The 18920-nt window shown below is 39.8% G+C and overlaps 1 protein-coding gene across 9 annotated transcripts in view; it reads left to right on the top strand.

The window, feature by feature from the left end:
• Nucleotides 1–18920, top strand: part of LOC129262541 (probable E3 ubiquitin-protein ligase HERC1) — an 85122-nt gene that overhangs the window by 41940 nt on the left and 24262 nt on the right. For 2 of the 9 annotated variants that reach the window (XM_064099654.1, XM_064099655.1), the window contains exons 30-50: nt 1435–1605; nt 2105–2208; nt 2751–3003; nt 3418–3584; nt 3956–4195; nt 5576–5659; nt 6112–6769; nt 7309–7510; nt 8176–8480; nt 8746–9252; nt 9674–9816; nt 10355–10754; nt 11343–11633; nt 11963–12079; nt 12360–12627; nt 13036–13163; nt 13577–13749; nt 14233–14545; nt 17396–17596; nt 18123–18300; nt 18537–18846. In XM_064099654.1, the coding sequence (XP_063955724.1) occupies nt 1435–1605; nt 2105–2208; nt 2751–3003; nt 3418–3584; nt 3956–4195; nt 5576–5659; nt 6112–6769; nt 7309–7510; nt 8176–8480; nt 8746–9252; nt 9674–9816; nt 10355–10754; nt 11343–11633; nt 11963–12079; nt 12360–12627; nt 13036–13163; nt 13577–13749; nt 14233–14545; nt 17396–17596; nt 18123–18300; nt 18537–18846 (5213 nt within the window). The remainder of the gene's footprint in view (nt 1–1434; nt 1606–2104; nt 2209–2750; nt 3004–3417; nt 3585–3955; nt 4196–5575; nt 5660–6111; nt 6770–7308; nt 7511–8175; nt 8481–8745; nt 9253–9673; nt 9817–10354; nt 10755–11342; nt 11634–11962; nt 12080–12359; nt 12628–13035; nt 13164–13576; nt 13750–14232; nt 14546–17395; nt 17597–18122; nt 18301–18536; nt 18847–18920) is intronic. The other 7 variants (XM_064099661.1, XM_064099659.1, XM_054900668.2 and 4 more) reach the window with 7 other exon arrangements.

The raw sequence follows: 18920 nt of genomic DNA, 5'->3' as shown, positions 1-18920 counted from the left end.
AAAAAAAGTGGTATTACATCATATTCATGGATAGATTACTTTTTATCAAGTCATCATTAAAACAGTGGTCTGCAGTTGCCCTTTTTCATGTGATTATGAAATAAGATAATTCAACATGCATTTAAGGCACCTGTTTGCCTGACGAGGAGGGTTCGCCATTTTTTCTGAAAAGTACACATGCATATGGGCCAAAATGATAGGTAGGGCCCCCCGAGGTGTAAAATTCTAAATACGCGCCTGGTGGCTCCCGAGCAGATAACACAAAAGGAGAAGGGGAAAGGAGGGAAGAAAAACACGAGGGCAGCCGCACAGCCAACGTACGCTCGACGTACGGCCGCCGTAGACCGTTTTACGCCATGCCTATATACGGCTAGTCTAATTTCTACGGCGAGCGTAGAAAAGAAAAAATGTTATAACTCCGGGTTAAAATTCTGCGGCCACCCCTACGGCCTGTAAAAAGTAGGAATCCGCCGTACGTCGACCCTGCGGCCACCGCAGATTTTCTGCGGCCGCCGCAGAAATTTCTCGAATTCAGGTATCTACGGCCGCCGTAGAGCAAATGTGACCAAGGTATAAAGGTCAATGAACTTTGGCCGTGTTGGGGGTCTTTGTTAAATTACCATCCTAACTCTGAAAGTTTACGGATCTAGTTCATAAAACTTGGACATAAGAGTAATCAAGTATCACTGAACATCCTGTACAAGTTTCAGGTCACATGACCATGGTCAAAGGTCATTAAAGGTCAATGAATTTTGGCCGTGTTGGGGGTATTTGTTGAATTACCATCCTAACTCTGAAAGTTTATGGATCTAGTTCATAAAACTTGGGATATAAGAGTAATCAAGTATCACTGAACATCCCCTGTGAGTTTCAGGTCACAAAACCAAGGTCAAAGGTCAGTTAAGGTCAATAAACTTAGGCCATGTTGGGGTAATTGTTGAATTACCATCATAACTTTGAAAGTTTATAGATAGAGTGAATGAAATGTGGACATGGGTGTAGTTGACAAGTCTTAAGTCACCGTTCAAATGTCATTTATGGTCAATGAACGTGGTATTATATCATTATATGAATGGTGTTTTTGTGAATGATTATTTTGTAGTAGTTTTCAAAGTTAGCACTGCTGCTATATTAAATCGCGTAATGCAGGCGAGACTGCCAGAGGCGTTCCACTTGTTGTTTTAGGTTTTTTAAAATTACCTTTCAGTAAGGAATTTTTAATACCTGCTCTAGTTAGAGCCAGTTTCACTTCTTTAACATGAGGATTGAGGAATTCTACAAGTTTAAATGAATCATCCTCTCCTACTTCTTGAGATTTGATTACCCTATGGATCAAACCTTTGTGTATTTTGGCCAGAGTTTTCATTAGAATCCATCACTCAATGTGATTTTAAAGAATTAAATTTTCAAGCTGTCAAATTTAATTTGTTACAGATAAAGAGCATAAGGTTGGGAGACGCACCAGGCAGGCTGCTCAGAATGCCCTTGGAGACTTCTTGGTGTTTTTACGACGAGTCTCTAGCTGTGGAGTGGTACAGGCCAAGATGGCTGACAGCGGATGGACAGATATCCTATTGGCTATTGTCGGACATCATCCGCAGTCAGGTGGGATCACAATAGGTTACATAAGTCTGTAATCAGTGGCAGGTTACAAGTTATTGTTACAAGCTTCTGATATTGTGAAATTCGATAGGCTAAGAAAAATCTTTCATGGAAATGATTTTCATGAAACCTGACCCATATATTTTGTTGGTGATCTTGGAATGTGATGTTTTTATTTGTCTCACAACCTGTTGCATCAATCCAATCACAATAAACCTTTCACAGACACTCTAAAATTCAAATACTTCATAAAATATTTGAATAATTTGAAACTAATATGACCCAATTTCCACTCCTAATTATCCCAATTCCATTTTGTTAAGGACATACCATACATCTAACAAGATACATACACATCCATAGACATAGACTTCCATCTGACAAGATACATAAATAAATAACTTGATTCATCAAAATATGATTTGTGATTAAATTTTGAAAATGATTTTACTGTGGTAACTGAACATATATGCAGTGTATAATTGTTTTGGATTCCTCTTAGGTCTTCCTCGGATTGAGAATGTAAGAACAAGACTTCTAGCACTACATCTACTTGAAACTGTCTTACCTGCACTCAACACAAACAATAGAGGGCAGCAAATTCAAGTAAGTTTAATTTTAGATTTTCTATTTTGAAATCTGTCATATACTGATTATCATCATATTAAACAATTGCAATAGTCAATGGAGGTTGTGGCAGCGTTTGACTTAATTGGATAACTAACTTGGCAAAAGGGCCAATTACCCCCCCTCGTAAAAAATAGCCCTCGTACCTCGTTGGTTGCAAATGGATCAAACTAATTTACTAATGGGTTCAGAATGAATACAAGGGAGGAAGATTATTATTAGTACCTTGATACAGGTTTCAGGGTACAACTGTACGTATTCAACTGAATCATTTGAATTCAATGTGATTTGACTTCATTTTATGTTATTGTATCATTCCTCAACACATGTAGAGGAAAGATGTAAACATGAATATCTGATGTATTACTGTAAGAAATTTCTTACGATTTTTGACAACTTCGTAATGGTAGCTAAAAATAATTGCATTTTGCATCTTCAGTAGATAGTACCCTACAGAGATTACATGTATATGACTAATTCTGCACTTCACATTATTTCATTGCACATTTGTGATTTCATAGGTCATTGAACAGCTGATGACCAACATCTCAAATAGCATGTGGTCAGCACCCCTCGCTAGCGCCCGTCACTGTGCCAACCGCATTCAGAGTGCCCTTGCAAGACAGCGATCAGCTTCCACATCCTCCTCTGATGCAGGACGGCCCGAAAGCAACCAGAGAGCGCTCCCATTCACCAAGAAGAGTCTGACAGACACGACAACGATCAACAGCAACAGCTGCTGGATGAACATCAGTCTTGCGGATGCTCCATCAGGTCAGTTGGTAGGAAGTGTCACAATGAAGATATTAATGTGGCAAAATCATGTTGGGAATTTCAACCTAAATTGCCCCATCTCTTGCTATGAGATGGGTGTAAATTAACTGGCTGTATTTGGACTACAGGTCTTTTTATAGCTTTAATTGTTTAAGAATGTTTTGATAATTCATTTGAATATCACTATCATTTCTAACTTTTTTAAGTGTAGAAATGGTAGGAAAATTGTAATTTTCACAGTGTGGTTGCTATTATACCAGGTGTAATTGTATTTTCATGCCTAACTTAATGTATCGGTGTAGGCTTGTACTTTTGAGAAATCACAGATTCTTACAAAATTTGAAATGGAAATGGAAAGAAAATAAATCTTGCCAACAGATTTATAAACACATGTTCCTGTCACTTTCTTATCAGATGATGATGATGACGATGATGGCCTTATTCTGCAAGATGCTGTCTTTGACCCTGATAAGACGGTCTGCTGCAGCGTTGAGAACAGCCACACCCTTGTACATGGTTCAGGTGGGAGAGGGTATGGGTTAGGAGCCACAGGAATAACTGCTGGATGCTACCAATGGAAGGTGAGTTGATGATTTTTTATTTAATCCTCTTGTAATAAGCAGTGTCATGGTTAAGAATGTAACCATGATCGTTAAGGGTTTTATTTATGAGTGGTTCCGATGGGATTGGGAGCTACTGAGATGACTGCTGGATGCTGCCAGTGGGTAATGAGTGGATGATCTTTGATTGACATATCCTCTTCTTCAAGTGCTATTCCCTAAATTCTACTTAGCAAACTTTTTTAAAATTTTTTAATGATAAATTGCTTTGGGATGTATGTTGTAGAATCTTACCAGGGCTTCTTAATGGAGCTACGGTCCTTAAATAAATTTGCATATGAATTAATCAAAAGTCCAATCTGTTTTTACAAACTTATCATTTCTTTCTACAGTTCAATATCGTGAAGGAGAACAAAGGCAATGAAGGAACCTGTGTGGGTGTCTCCCGCTACCCTGTCAGGGACTTCAGCCACCGCACCACGTCAGACATGTGGCTCTACCGGGCATACAGTGGTAATCTCTACCACAATGGAGAGCATACCCTGACACTACCAGGGTTCACCCAGGGGGATCATGTCACATGTGTACTGGACATGGAGGCTAGGACTGTGTCTTTTGGCAAGAATGGAGAGGTGAGACAACTGATGATTTGGAGTAGGAGGGGGAAGGAGGAAGCTGGGAAGGGAAAAAGAAACTAGTATGGTAGGCTGTCCATACATATTCGTACTGTTTGACCTTGTTAACTTCCAGCTTGTTAAGTTAGTACCGTATCATGTCAAAATGTTGCACCTTTTCCTGCAATCACTTCATATCTTATTACTCATCTCGTGAATAGCATGTTGTATGTGATGAGGTTGCTAGACAAATGTATTCACAATGTATGTATATTAGATCAGAATTAGAAAGAAATATTGGAATATAGAAATCAACTACATGTAAGTATTACTCTTGTATACTTATTTTTTTTTTCTTGTTAATTATTCTACTAATGGTAACTGGATGCACCAATTTAGGGACAGTGATTTTCCGCGATCGCGGAAAACGGACGGAATTCACGGAAAGGGCCTTTTGAAACGGAAAGTGGCATTTCAAACGGAAAATCACGGAAAACGTATTTTCCCTCAAAATACACAGAATAGCAACAGAAATTACTCCAAAATCACAACAAAATGAGAATATTAAATGGCCCAAAAAACCCAGAAAACACGATGTCACTTCGCTACTATCATGACAATTCACACATCGTGACTGCACTTGACATCAGCACACTCGATTGTACCCCGCACCGTACCCGTACCCGGCGGCCGGCCGGGTTGGGCTTAGCATGCACACATATCGTTCAACTCCTTACACGGTCGTGTGTTGCTGCCCTCTACGTTTGAAGATGTAACAGCACGATATCGCGGTCTTAAAATCCAAGATGGCGGATTGGCAATAGCCGTTGACTGATGATAACGATGTCCAAAAACCCCCAAAATTATCGATGAAATATCATTTCACCGTGAAATAATGCTAATAATATGAAAGGTGAGGATGTATGCATGCAAAATGGATGTGTAAAAATATTTTATGCACCCGCATAGATCCGATTAGAACGGATTTTATTGTGTTGTTGGTACAGTAGCAGATACAAATTTTGACCAGTGCGAGTGTGCGTGTTGTGATTTTGCTATTCAATGTGTAAACGGAATTGTCACTTTTCCGTGTGTACAAAGTCTATGGGGAAACGGAATTTCCGTTTTCTGACATGCTGAAACGGAATTTGAGATTTTCTGAAACGGAAAAGGCAATTTTTTGAAACGGAAAATCACTGTCCCTACCAATTGACTGTAGCATCTGCCCAGTTAAACAAGTCAACCCTGCTAACTGGATGCAGTACTATCCTGTTAATATCTTATGAAATGATGCATAGAGGACTGGACAACAATGCAGTTACAAAACCTCATGCAATACAGAATTATTTTGTCAATAGTTGTCTGGTATGTCATTGTTTCTGATTTTGTCTCTCTCAGGAACCTCGTTTGGCCTTTGATGACATTGAAGCCACTGAGCTCTACCCAGTGGTCATGTTCTACAGCAGTAATCCTGGTGAAAAGGTGAGCATTTCATGTGGTGCTTGTCTGGCAAAAGGGCATTAACTACAGTATGGCTGACAACTTTACATTGGATGCAGTTCTAGTTAACATTCTTCTGCTAGTGGGGCTTTCAGACTGCAATCTTCATTATTCTTATGCAGAATTCACAGTAATGCATTTCTGTTTACGTCACTCCATGATGCTTCTGTGCACATAAAATCTGTTTACTGGGCCATTAATTGTAGAATTTATATTACCCAGTACCAATGCACCTTTCAATTGGTCTGTTAATTATGTGAATTAATCATTGAAAGATTTTTTGTTTCTAGAGAAGTAATGTAAAATCAAAGAGAAATATATGCAAAATAGACGTTGTTTCAAAAAGTAGTGTAGAGCCTGGCCTCGGGCTGTACATGGGCACTTCAAAACAAAGTTCTCTGAAGAATTATTAATTTTATACTTCCTATTTACAGGTCAAGATCTGTGATATGCAGGTCAGGGGGGCACCTCGTGACCTCTACCCCGGTGACCCTCTCTGTGCCCCTATGACCTCCATCCTGTCCGAATCACACATCTCATTGGTCAATTGGCTTCATCGGAATGACCAGTGGCGCGACGTTGTCAATTCTTGCCTCCTTGACCGCCTCAAGTCAATTGGTCAAGTCTTGGGTCATCTCCATGGCGATACTACTTCAGGTAGAGGGGAGGCTAGAAGTAGGAGTCATTCAAAAGGAAATAAGGATACCAAGAAAACGGATAAATTAAAAGAGGATGACACAAAAGTAACAGAAAAGACTAAGGGTGGGTCTGAAGAAACTGACAAATCATTGGAAATGGTTAGAAAAGAAGACAGAGGCAAGGAGGATTTGAAGGAGATGGAGGTTGTTCAAACTGAGCAGAACAGTAATAAGAATAGTGAGATGGTACCTACTATGCAAACAATAAACTCAGGAAAGAGTGAAGAGGTGAAAAGGGAGGAAGTAATGGAATATGATATCCCATCAGTGTCAGATAAGATTGAAGGAAGGAAGGATTCATTGAAGGATGGAGAGAAGGATAAAAAGGAAGATGATGCAAAGGATGTACCATCAGCTTTCATGGATGACAAGAAGAATGAGACTCAAATTCAAAGTAAGTCATGTTGAAGCATACATGTTTGATATAAGTATTTAATTCAGTCAGAGGTAGTTAACTCACCATTACACAAAGATAAGCTAAGGCAATTAGTTATGTCTTTCAAAGATGGCAGAATCATATGTCATATGCATGTGAAGGATGTTAGAAGGTTTATAGCGGAATTTTAAGATTTGCATCTCAACACTTGAAAAACCATACTTGTTACAAACTTTTTATGCTATAGAACATGGGTATGCATAATTGAGTTGGCCCACACTCTAAAAGTCTTTTCTACCTTATGGAAAATAAGCTGACAGAAATCATGGATCCTGTTACTGAAGACTTTCTATTCTGGAAACTTTACCATCTTCCATTATAAACTTGATTTTGTGATTTTGATTGGCTCTTGACTAGTGCAGTTGTTACTATTGATCTCAAGTAAACATGACAGTTAGTTTTATGTATGGCAGGATGGGGGTGGCTGTTTAAATAGTGGCAAAACTTCTGTCTTATTGTTTGTAATGTGGTGAAGATTCACAAATTACAGAATACAGTTTCTCCCTTGCCAGGTCTTGAGGATATGTGTCAGCATGTCTGGCCAGCCTTGGCCATCATTGGTGGTATCGATAGAGGTCTACGGATGGGAGGGCGTTGTATCCATCGACAGACGTCGAGGGAGGCGGTCCTTCTGGGCGTGGCCAAGGTCGGTAACTCCTCCGCCAAGGTACAGTGGGAAGATGGTGATGCCAATATCAGGTGAGCTTGTAATAATTGTGTTCATTTTGTTTTTTGTTTCATGAGCTCCTATGATGTGGCCATTTGCTTGTAAGTACATGTAGTTACTTAGTTACTTAGTCATTTTGATTGATGTGAAAGAGTGCAAGAAAAGTGAAAGTCTTGCAACTTCCTCCCCTTCCACAATTTTATTGAATGGGACTTGAAACAGTTCAATGATTGATCCCTATCACAATTGGGTTTCATATGACCTTCAAATGGTTTGACCTTCATTTTTAACCCGAGTTTGACCCAGCTATCCTTAATCATTTCAATGCCATGTGAATGTTTGCTATCAGCTCCATAAAAAAATTTATTAGTGATCATTCTCACATGTAAAATTCATGCAAAATATTTTAGTAAAATAGAATTAGCCTATATAGAATTTGATGTTTTTTTTCCATGAATGAACTATTTATAATCACATTCCAATTTACTTTATATTTCAATTTACCGGTATAGACTTTAATTGATGTTTGTGCGTGTGATGATATTTTGCAGTTATTAATATTATTATAATTTTCTAATGTTGTGTTACATTTTTGTAGATATTGAAATATTTAACAGATATACCTGTTTAGACTATAACACATGTACATGTTCTGTATATCTCGTTAAGATGTGTACTTGTCCTTTGTTGTTTGCAGTGACAGTGCAATATCCAACTTGGAACCTGTGATACCCATGACCTTTGACACAGGTCGATTGCAAGGTTTGACCCCATCCCTTCTCTCCAACCTAGCCCTCCTCTCTGGTCTAGCAGAGGAGACTCCAAAGACTTCCCCAAGGGAAGGGGGAGCAAGACAAGATGGGGCAAAGGGTAATAAAGGAAAAGATGCAGTGAGGGAGGGCAAAGAAGAAGAGAGGAAGGAAGAAAAGGAACAGGAGATTCTTGAAAGGTCATTAGATGAGGATATAGCTAAAGCAATGGATGATGAATTGCAGAATGGAGGTAGGTTTGATGTTTATTTCAGCTGTCATTATCGTTCTTAATTTATACCTTTGTTGTAATAATACACAACTTGGCCTTTTGCATAATTTGATAGCAATGCCTACAACCAATATTACAGTACATGTATGTGTGTGTGCAAATTATGCATTTGATTAAATGATATGGATAGTAGCACAGTTCAGAAAGAAATTAACATGAACTCTTTTGCATTCTGTGTGCAAAGTAAATATCAATGATTTTTGTTGTTGTTGTCATCTATACATAGATGCTACCCAAACCCCCAAATCAACTGATCCACCTGTAGATGAGACAGCATCTGCTTCCAAGACTTCCTCGCCAGTACCTGATGAAGTTGGGGCGATCAGTTCACCCTTGGCAGTCTCTGAGCAGGACAATGGAGATGTTTCTGCTACTGATGATGCCAAGGCTGCTGCTGCTGCTGCTGGCTCTGATTCTGTGACAACAGAGATGGTAGAGGAAATGCTTCAGAGCATCACAGAAGATCTTCAAGCCATGTCCTGTCAGGAAACAACACCTGACAGCACCCAAGTGACCGATGCCATCGCCGCCTCAGGTGATATCCCCAAGACGGACAATCATGCAGCAATTGCAGCAGCTCCTCCTGAGATCTCGGTCTCCATGTCCATCAGTACTTGCACCATTCAACTCACTCAACCTGCGGGCAATGACAACAACACTGCAACGTCATCTGCAACAAACGTCTTGGCTCCTCCTGCTGTGACCCAACCAGCAGCAAAACCTTCAAGAACAGGTCAGAATTATAAGTCATTTCAATTTATTCAAACTTTCTTCTCATTCAATCTATTGCTAACATTTAAAACATTTTTTGTTGTTGAATTGTTGGCTAGAATTCTAGCCAGTGACGCATTGTCGACAGAAAATTGCAGAGAAAATGCCTCTGTCAATCAACTGATGCTAGAAGCCCTCATAGTGACCCCTAGTCGTGTGGTTATTGACAGTGCCTGTAGTGCAGTTTCACTGATTTACAGAATTTTAATTGCAAATGAAGGCACAAAATCAATAAAAACATGGATAGTACTACAACTATGTTATATATCTTTCTTTGCAATTTCTGATATTTTGTTTAAGGTAATGTAATTTTGAAAGTTACAAATTCGAAATCACTGTAGATTTTCTTCATTTTTGGGGTTTCTTTCTTCATTTATCCAAAGAACCAGTAAATATTTCAGCAAACAATGGTGTTGGAGAGGCAGGACCAACTAGTGACCGCCGAGGAAGTGCGATATCCAAATCAATAGATCCAATCGAACAGGCACAGCTGGAAATGAAGCAGGTTATGCTAGCTCTTGTTAGGGTAAGATGCTGGATTTCTATTGGTTTTCATGTTAATAATATTAATGGCATGATCCAACCATGCATATACACATCATATAGCACTGGGAAAGGTTACAGTGGATTAACATCAACATATCTCTCAGTTTGTAAATGTACATCAAACCCCTATGCACATTGTTCAGGATCTTCCTGCTTTGTGCTTCATATGAAAAGGTGTAATGCTCTGAGATTATCATGGCTTCATGGTTTATAAAGTGAGAAAGAAAAATGAGGATTGGACGTACGTGCATAAAAAGGTTGACCATTTTATGGAATTTCACTCATGTAGTTAAAAGTGACTATTAAGTATGTTAGCCTAGAATTAGATATGTCTATTCTTGTGCCTGGACCCTTATATTTTCCACTTGTTAGGCTGTTCAAATTGTTACTATGTGGTTGCTTCATGAAGATATTTGTGTACACTTGATCCAATCTCCTGCGTGATGTAAGTCCATGTTCAAGGTCAGTTTGATATAGCAGAGTTCTTTCACAACATTTCTTTAAAACAAATTTTGTAGGTCAATGCGATGAAGTCTTTGGGGACCATCATAGGATGCAGCAAGTATGCTGAAATGCTTCTTGTCCCAAAGATGGAAACTAGTAACAAATCTGTGAAGCGGCAAAACAGCAAAGAGAAATCATCCACCCAGTCAACGTCCACATCTTCCACCTCAAGGCCACCAAGCCCTAAGTCATTGGACGGTGACGATCCTCCAAAGAGTGGGGAATGCCTAGAGGAGTTAAGGAGTACCCTTCGGTCCATCATGAGACGGCTGGTCAAACAAGCTGTTATGCCATCGCCCATCAAACGTGTTGTTTCTATTGCTGAACTAGAGAGGGCGCAAGCCATGTTGGTGAAAGTAACAGCCCAATCTCCGTTTGCTGTCGAAGATGGTGAAGAAAGGGGAACAAATGAAGGTTAGTATGGTACCTATGTTGAAATCAGAGGAGGTAATAAAAAAAAAGGGTTACCAGTTACTTGTCAATGTTTAGGTGACCATGTTGAACCTTATCAATGAAGGTTTAATGAGATTTATCAATGGTAGGGGATATCACCTTGTACACATTTCCAATTCAAGATCCATATTCTTTGGGTTTACGTTTCAAGGTGATCGAGTTGAAGTATCAATATGTAGTGAGCATGCATATGATAGCATAACAATTAAGATTCGGGACAGAGCTTTTATTTTTTGAAATTTTAAACACTATCTGGTTAGTAGATTTTGATTAGAAATACCATGATGAGTATACTACATCTCTCTTTAAAAAAAACCCCAACAAACATGAGCGTGGTAACGAGTGACCAGTGACCTGCATCTGTAAATATATTCAGGACTAGGTAGTCAGGATTAGTGTCTTAGTATTGTGCATTAGAGCTCAGTTCGCTTTAAAAGCTGTGATCAATACCTACACCCAAGTCCTTGCATCTCATCGTGTTCATATATCTAAGAAAATGTAAATTCAATAAATCTCGTATTGTCAATTTGTGTATTCTTCTGGTCTCAGCAGCACTACCGGCATCAGCTTCTTCCAAGCCATCCCAAACCCCACCCCAAGACTCTCTCCTCCCCCAGGGGGATAGCAATGACCAATCACAGGACGAAGGCCTGTCCCTTGCTCCGGTCTCCGCCCCACCCACACCATCATCCTCCATTCCTCCTCGGAGATTGAGGAGGATTACTCGTAACAATGGCACCCTGACTCTAAGACGTCAACCCAGAGGGCCTCCTAGGGTTCCTGCTGACACGCCCCCACCGTCACCAGATCCATGTGAATCTGCAAGAGAAACGGCTGCAGGTAAGTGTGCAATAAAAGAAATTATTTACTGTTTACATTGTAGAATTAACAGGGGTGGGGCTGGTCACTAAAGTTTGTATGCAATAACCTTAAGACTACAATCATGTAAAATCACTATCTATTGCAAAATGACAATCGTCAATGTGTTCATAAACATTATTCATGAACAAATTTTCAATTATATCTACATTCATTATTTTGAAGCAATTCAAAGACATATTAATATTCAATTTTTTTTTACCCAGCATGATGCGACTTGAAAGTTCTCAGGGAATATTTGTTCATCATCGATGATTGATAGTTAATTTTCCCTTCTCTTTTATTTTCAGCAGCGAGCAGGGCAGCTGCCAGACGAGCTGCATCTCCTCCTCCCCCTCCTATCGCTGGTCCTCTACTGGAGATGGGTTTCACTATACAGCATATCCAGAAAGCAATGGAAGTCACTGGTAATGTTCATATTTCTCTCTTAAAGCCTGTCTAAAGCTTTGGTATAGGGTCCGTAATGTGAATTATACTCGAATACATGTATCATCTATTACTTCAATATTACACGTATAGTGGTCATGGATGTTTTTTTCATCTGTTAAAATTCAAATTTGGCATTTAGGGCTCTCAGTAATGTTTGTGTTTTAAACCTCACAATGAATTCCTTCTTTATAGCGACGAGAAGAGAGCTTGATCAATTAGAAATCTTGAGTAAAACTCACAATGAATTCCTTATTTCAGGGACAAGGGGAGAGCTTGACCCGGAACGCATCACTGTCCTTGCAACTTGGATGTTGGAGCATCCTCACACGGCTGAGCCAGATCCTGAGGAGGAAGAGGAAGAAGAAGGCATCGATGATAGTGAAATCTTGACAGGTGCAACTGTTGGGTTGAACTCCACTTCACTTTCAGTTGAAGAAACAGCTAATACTGATGCCATGGGTGTTTCAACTGACAGAGAGAATGGATTAGATGCAGGCATTGAGGAATCTATCTTCATGGTCGACGAGTAAGAACTCTTAAGGCTATTTTATAAATATGCAACTGCCCATATGGTTTCAAACATTTTGTTACCTGATTCTTTTTTCATACATAAGAAGTTGTCACTTCTTTCTCAAGAATTGTAGGATTTATGTTTTTGTTGTTTCCTAGCTAGGTGAACTGTTCCAATGTTTGGTAAGAGTAAACTGAGAGATCTTGGTTTCATATTTTCAAGGTCGCATGCCTGTCAATGAACTGTAATGAAATATGATTGGCTGATTTTTGTGAACTTTTTGAACCAGATCCAATCTTCTTGAGGTGACAAGGCAAAAAGTCTGTGGCATTTTGATTTCAATCTATTTGAATAACTTCTGAATTCAAAGAAACTGATTTCATGTACAAAGGAAATTGAAATTTTGTCTTGCATTTCTATCAGGGCTGGCATCACACCTGCCATAACTACAGAACGTCCTCCATCCCGTCTGGAGAGGTATAGAGCAGTAGCTGACCTGTCATCACTGGCCAATGCTATGGCGAGGAGTCTAGATACACCGAGTGTTCCATGTAAGTATACCCATTGATGTGATGAAAGATCATACTCCTAGAACAACTGATCAATATTTATATCCTAAATTCACAACCCACATGATACTATCTAGTAATACCAATCAAACAGAGAGTTTTGCACGACTTTAAAAAAGTATTGGATAAGACCATTGACCAAGCTGGGATTTAACGAACGGTCTGCGAACACAGGTTTCGTTTGGCCTTCTTGAGAAGATCTAACGAAATGGTCGAAAAATCATTTGTATTACGATCGTAACAGTTCACCACATTTTTGTGACCGAGCCATTATTCATTCTTCATTTCTTGACAGATTTTTCTCAAACCCTCAACATTTTTTGCTTTATCTGCTGTAATTAAAACCAATTCATTCTTTTAAATGGTGAATATATTTCCTTTACTCATTTTATTAGATCAAGATCTGATGGGAGTTGGAGGTGGCCTCCTGTCAAGTGCCTTTCCTCAGAACCTACCTGACGTGACTGTCTTTGATAACGAGGACATGGACTTGGATGATGACCAGACTAACACACTCCTTGCTGAAATCACATCTGAAACAGATCTACTTGGACAGTGGTATGAGGAGGTAGGTATTTATCTAAAATCCTGTTTTCTCCATGTGGATGGTGATGGCTGGATTGAAATTACACTGTCAGCAATTGCACTTATCCTGTGTTCATATTTGCCTGATACAAGTGCTAAATTGATTTGATGATAAAGTACATGCATATTTATACAGGTATAATTCAGTCATCTCTATTCATCAATAAAGAGCACCCCAGAGGTCATATTTAAAATATAAATGTCTAAATCTAATTGCATTCATGGTGACTCCCATCTAAAATGCCTACTTTGATTGGCTTTTGAGTCATATTGCTACCATACATGTAGATTCCAATTGTGGCTGTGTTGTGGCGAAAAATGTAAGTTGTTTGCTTTGCGGCCAAATTGAAAAAAAAAAGAGAAGAAAAATTATATATATTTTTGTAAAGAAAGAAAATACATATTAGAATTTCACTATTTTCCTCATCTCTCTTACTCACTGATTGGCGCACTGATCCTGATTCAGCTGTCACATGTTAGCTCTGCTCAGGTGACCTGTGAGCTCTGTAATACCATGGTGACTTGGTTCAACCGTCACATGCACCAGCATCACCCTGGCTGCGGCAAGAGCTGCGGTCACATGGGATACCGTAGCAATGGCTCCTACGTTGATGGTTGGTTTGGAGGGGCTTGTGGGACGGGTACACCCTACTACTTGCTGTGCCAAGACTGCAGGCAGAAGTACCTTCAGGGAAAACCTTCGCAGCAATCACCTGTCGCTGTTGACTTGGGTGTAGGAGCAGATGCTGGAGCTGATGGTAAGTCAACAGCCAATCAAAGTAAGCATGGCAGAGATATTGACATTAGCTACCGCATTCATACAGTTACTCTTGCATTTGTTACTCAGTCATTGCTAATAATAATAATGTGGGGGCGTCGTAGTCACTGGAGGATCCAGGGGGGGCACAGCCGGCCCATGAGCCCCCCCTTTTGAGAAGCAAAACTAAAATTTGTAATGTAAAAATGCAGTTGAAACAGAAGTGTGCCCCCTATTTGAAAGTGAAGACTTTTTTATTTTTTTTTTGCTTGTTAATTTTTTTCTGGGACGAAATCTCCTTATGACTCTTGTCTTTCAATCTGAGGGACGTGGGTTCGATTCCCAGCCATGGCGTGTTTTCCTTCAGCAAGAAATTTACCCACATTGTGCTGCACTCAACCCAGGTGAGGCGAATGGGTACCCGGCAGGAAGAAATTCCTTGAATGCCAGAGCGCCTGTAGGCAGCACGGCTATAGCCGAGGTCTCCACATCATCAGGAAACAATTGATCACATTATCCAGATAGTAGATGTGATTAATTCTACTGAGGATGCCCTGATTCTGATCTTGGGTGATTTTAATGACATGCCAACTGAAGATCTTGTTCAACAGGCTCTATTGACTCAGCTGGTAACATTGCCGACCAGAGGCAATGCCATCTTGGACAAAGTCTTGACGAATCTTCCAGACGTTTTTAATGAACCTGTTGTTCATTCACCAATTGCGTCCAGTGACCATCGTGTCGTCGTAGTCCGTCCTTATGACGCAATTCAGTCTGAGAAGGCTACCAAGGTGAAACTTAGGCCTTTCTGAGATTCATCTATTCGAATGTTTGGACAGTGGATCACCGAATTTGACTGGACTGAGCTCACCGATGCTGAAAATGTTGATGAAATGGTGGAGATTCTCCATAGCACACTTATGATGCAGTATAAGCGTTGTTTCCCAGAGATATCAATTAGGAGAAGAGTTCGAGACAAACCATGGTTCAACAGCAGCATCCGTAGCCTCATCGAACAACGTGAAATCGCACACAGGAGTGGAGATTTGGATCGCTATCATCTACTACGAAATAGAGTTCAACGTGCAATTTCTCGAGCCAAAGCAAAGTATTTCCGTAGAAAGGTTGAACATCTCAAGAGCTCAGAGCCAGGAAAATGGCACAGACAAGTAAGATCCTTAACGGGAATAAAAAAGAAGCCCTCTTTCAACATTGGTCAAGCAGATAAATCCAACCGGGAAATAGCGAATGATATAAATCGGCATTTTTCCTCAATCTGCAACACACTACCACCACTGGACTTGACAACTCTTTCGGCATATCTTCCAGCACCTACATCTCCGCCCCCTATTCGCGAGAGGGAAGTGTCACGTCGCTTAAAAAGCCTTAACTCTTCTAAGGCACCTCATCCAAACGACGTCCCTACTCGCATATTTAAGGAATTTGCGCCGGAAATAGCCACACCTCTTTCCTTGATCTTCAATAAATGCCTGAAGAACGGATATTTTCCGGAGAAGTGGAAGTGTGCATCTGTTACAGCGATCCCCAAGTCTACACGCGTTACAGGTTATGATCAACTTAGACCTATCTCTATCACGTCTGTTCTTGCTAGAGTTTTTGAGAGTTTCCTCGCCGACTGGTTAATGAATGACCTTAAACCCCACATTGATTCATCGCTGTTAACCACTATCTTGTCTCTATGCTGGACGTCATCTATAAGAATATTGAGCAACGTGGATGGTATGCCAACATCTGCACTATTGACTTCACCAAAGCATTTGACCTTGTGAATCATTCGAAGGTCATTGAGAAGTTGATCCAACTTGGAGTTGATCCTTCAATAATACCGATTGTTTGTAGTTTTCTGTCCGACCGTCACCAAGTGGTCCGACACCAGGGACAGACATCCAATCCGATGAGCCTGTCATGCGGAGTGCCTCAGGGTACTAAGTTGGGACCGATTCTTTTCCTTGCTCTTGTTAACGATGCTGCCCTATCTACACCATATAGATGGAAGTATGTCGACGACCTGAGTTTGGTAGAGGTATTATCTACAAATCAGTCTCCCGACTGTTTTTAACAAGGAAGTTTTTGTACAATAAACCGAAATGAATGAATAATAATAATAACAACATTATTGTAATGCGCAGTTGAGTATGTACATATAGAAATTTGCGCAATGTGAATGTACAATTATTATTATTATTAATAATATGAGAAGTTTGTATAGCACAGCCCGTATATAGATATACTCTACTGTGCTTTGCTTATTCCTATTGCTTATAGTACTTACTAAAAATAATGATCTACTTAAACGCTTCCCTGGTCAGATGTGTCTTCAATAATGTTTGGAAAGCAGGTACAGATTTTGCCATTCTAAGGGGAAGTATCTCTGATATTGTGTTGATCATGCTGTCTAAGATATTACACTTCTGTGTGTATGTGAAGCTCAGCTGTTTCAATTTTGTGTGATGGAAATGTATACATTGTGTACAATGATGGGGTCTTTAATTTGTTCTTGCCTCATAAATGGTCCATACGCTCCTTTATTCCTCTATCAATATTATTTTTGATACTTACACCCTATATGACACATAGCCACATTAAAACAAACTAAAATGATTGGAAGTATGCTGTAATTGTTTTGTTTCTTGATAACTTATTTGTAGTATGAACGTCAAAGAGTAGCAGTTAATTTTTCTACCATTTTAATATTGACCATGTATTTTCACAAGATCTCAGAATTTTGAATTCTGGTGAGGGGTATTGGACAATATGAGTAAGTTCAGGACTGTAGCTGATGCTATTGTAGATGGCTATTGTCTACCACATATAATAATGATTGAATAGGTTTCTCCTACCTTCGTTTCAGATGAGACTGGTCATCTTGGAGTTGATGAAGATCTGCTTCTATCTGGCCAAGAGAACTTTGAACAGGTCATGCATCGTCTTGGTCTGACTGATAACAGGCCAATTCCATCAGCTCTTGACTTCTCAGAACAAGACCCACTCGGGGCCAAGGCCTGCTGTGATTGTAAAGGACAGACCAGCTCTGGCAGTGCACAGCAAAATGGTAAGATTTACGTCAAGGTACAAGGGAATGTGTCTATAAAGACTGCCCTAGGTATAAAAGACAGATTCCTTTAATAGGTGTTCAATGTACAATGGGAAAAATTATATAAGGGAAACCAAGCATGGGGTCGTTATCAAGAGGTGTTCCTTATATTCAGGTAGTCACTCAAGCAGGTTTGACTGTAATTTGGGGGATTTTACTTTTTTTTTAATTTTTTTTAGAACTCTACAGTACTTGTACCATATCTACATGTATAGCAAAAAACTATTAAAGATGGCGGAAGAACAAATTGGTGTATTTCATGGACATTACTGAGAGTTGAGACATGTCTACCTTGTAACCATCCATAGGTGTAATTACAATGGTTGATGTTTCTCCTTTGTCTGTATCTGAATGTAAAGCTTTGCTAGGGCATTATAAGCTTTGTCAAGTAGTGTGCTTTCAACATTTAACCTATGATGCAGTAGAGAAATTATTTGAAGTACCATTAAAAAATTCATTATTATTTTTCTTCCTTCTGTTACAGATGCAACCAGTTTCCCGAGCATCAATGGACAACCATGCAGAATGTCTTTAGGGGAGCAGGTGTCTATCTTACTGACACCCCAGGAGAGAGGAGTAGCACTAAGAAAGGTTGCTGCAGCTTCCCAAGTTCTTCTTGCACGGTCAATGGTGATGAGAGCTCTTTCGTTGTTGTCTGTCAGGTAAAGCATTGTCTTCATGTTGTTTCATTGGCCATAACATCAAGTTTCATTTCAAATTTGGTATTGAAAACTAGTGTTGGTATCATTTGTCAACATCTACTGTACTGTTGACTAGTTGACATGCAATTTTGGTAGCCAGTATTGTAGTTCTGCTTCAGCACTGTGCTGTGTCAGATTTGCCATTTTCATTGTGTAATCTACTTTTTAAATCTGCTTCTATATGAATTATTCCACAGTGGGTCAGCATGCAATCTCTCTGAAGGACTGGAGAGACTAGGCCTCGCTGACATTCGTCTTGTTGTCCGTCTCATGTGCCTGGCCGCAGCAGGCCGAGCTGATTTCACCTCGATGTCAACCTCATACCCTGACACCAGCTTCTCTCAAACTCAGTACTACCCCAGTCCCTCATCGACCACCAGTTTAGTAGTGGATGCTATCAGTCATAGTTCTCCGACATCTAGTCTCTCGTACCTCAGCTCGGCCATAGGAGCTCTGGTCTTGAGCAATCCTAGTGCTGCCAAACTGCTTGTTCAGTTATGTACAAAGGTAGGATATTGTTCCATATCAATACAATCTAGAAAATGCTTGTTATTTTGAGGATTTTTAAATGAAACTTTCTG

Source organism: Lytechinus pictus, chromosome 5 (genome assembly GCF_037042905.1).
Source record: "Lytechinus pictus isolate F3 Inbred chromosome 5, Lp3.0, whole genome shotgun sequence".
Classification (NCBI taxonomy): domain Eukaryota; kingdom Metazoa; phylum Echinodermata; class Echinoidea; order Temnopleuroida; family Toxopneustidae; genus Lytechinus; species Lytechinus pictus.
The sequence above is the reverse complement of the archived record's forward strand: the minus strand, read 5'-3'. Positions and strand labels throughout refer to the sequence as shown.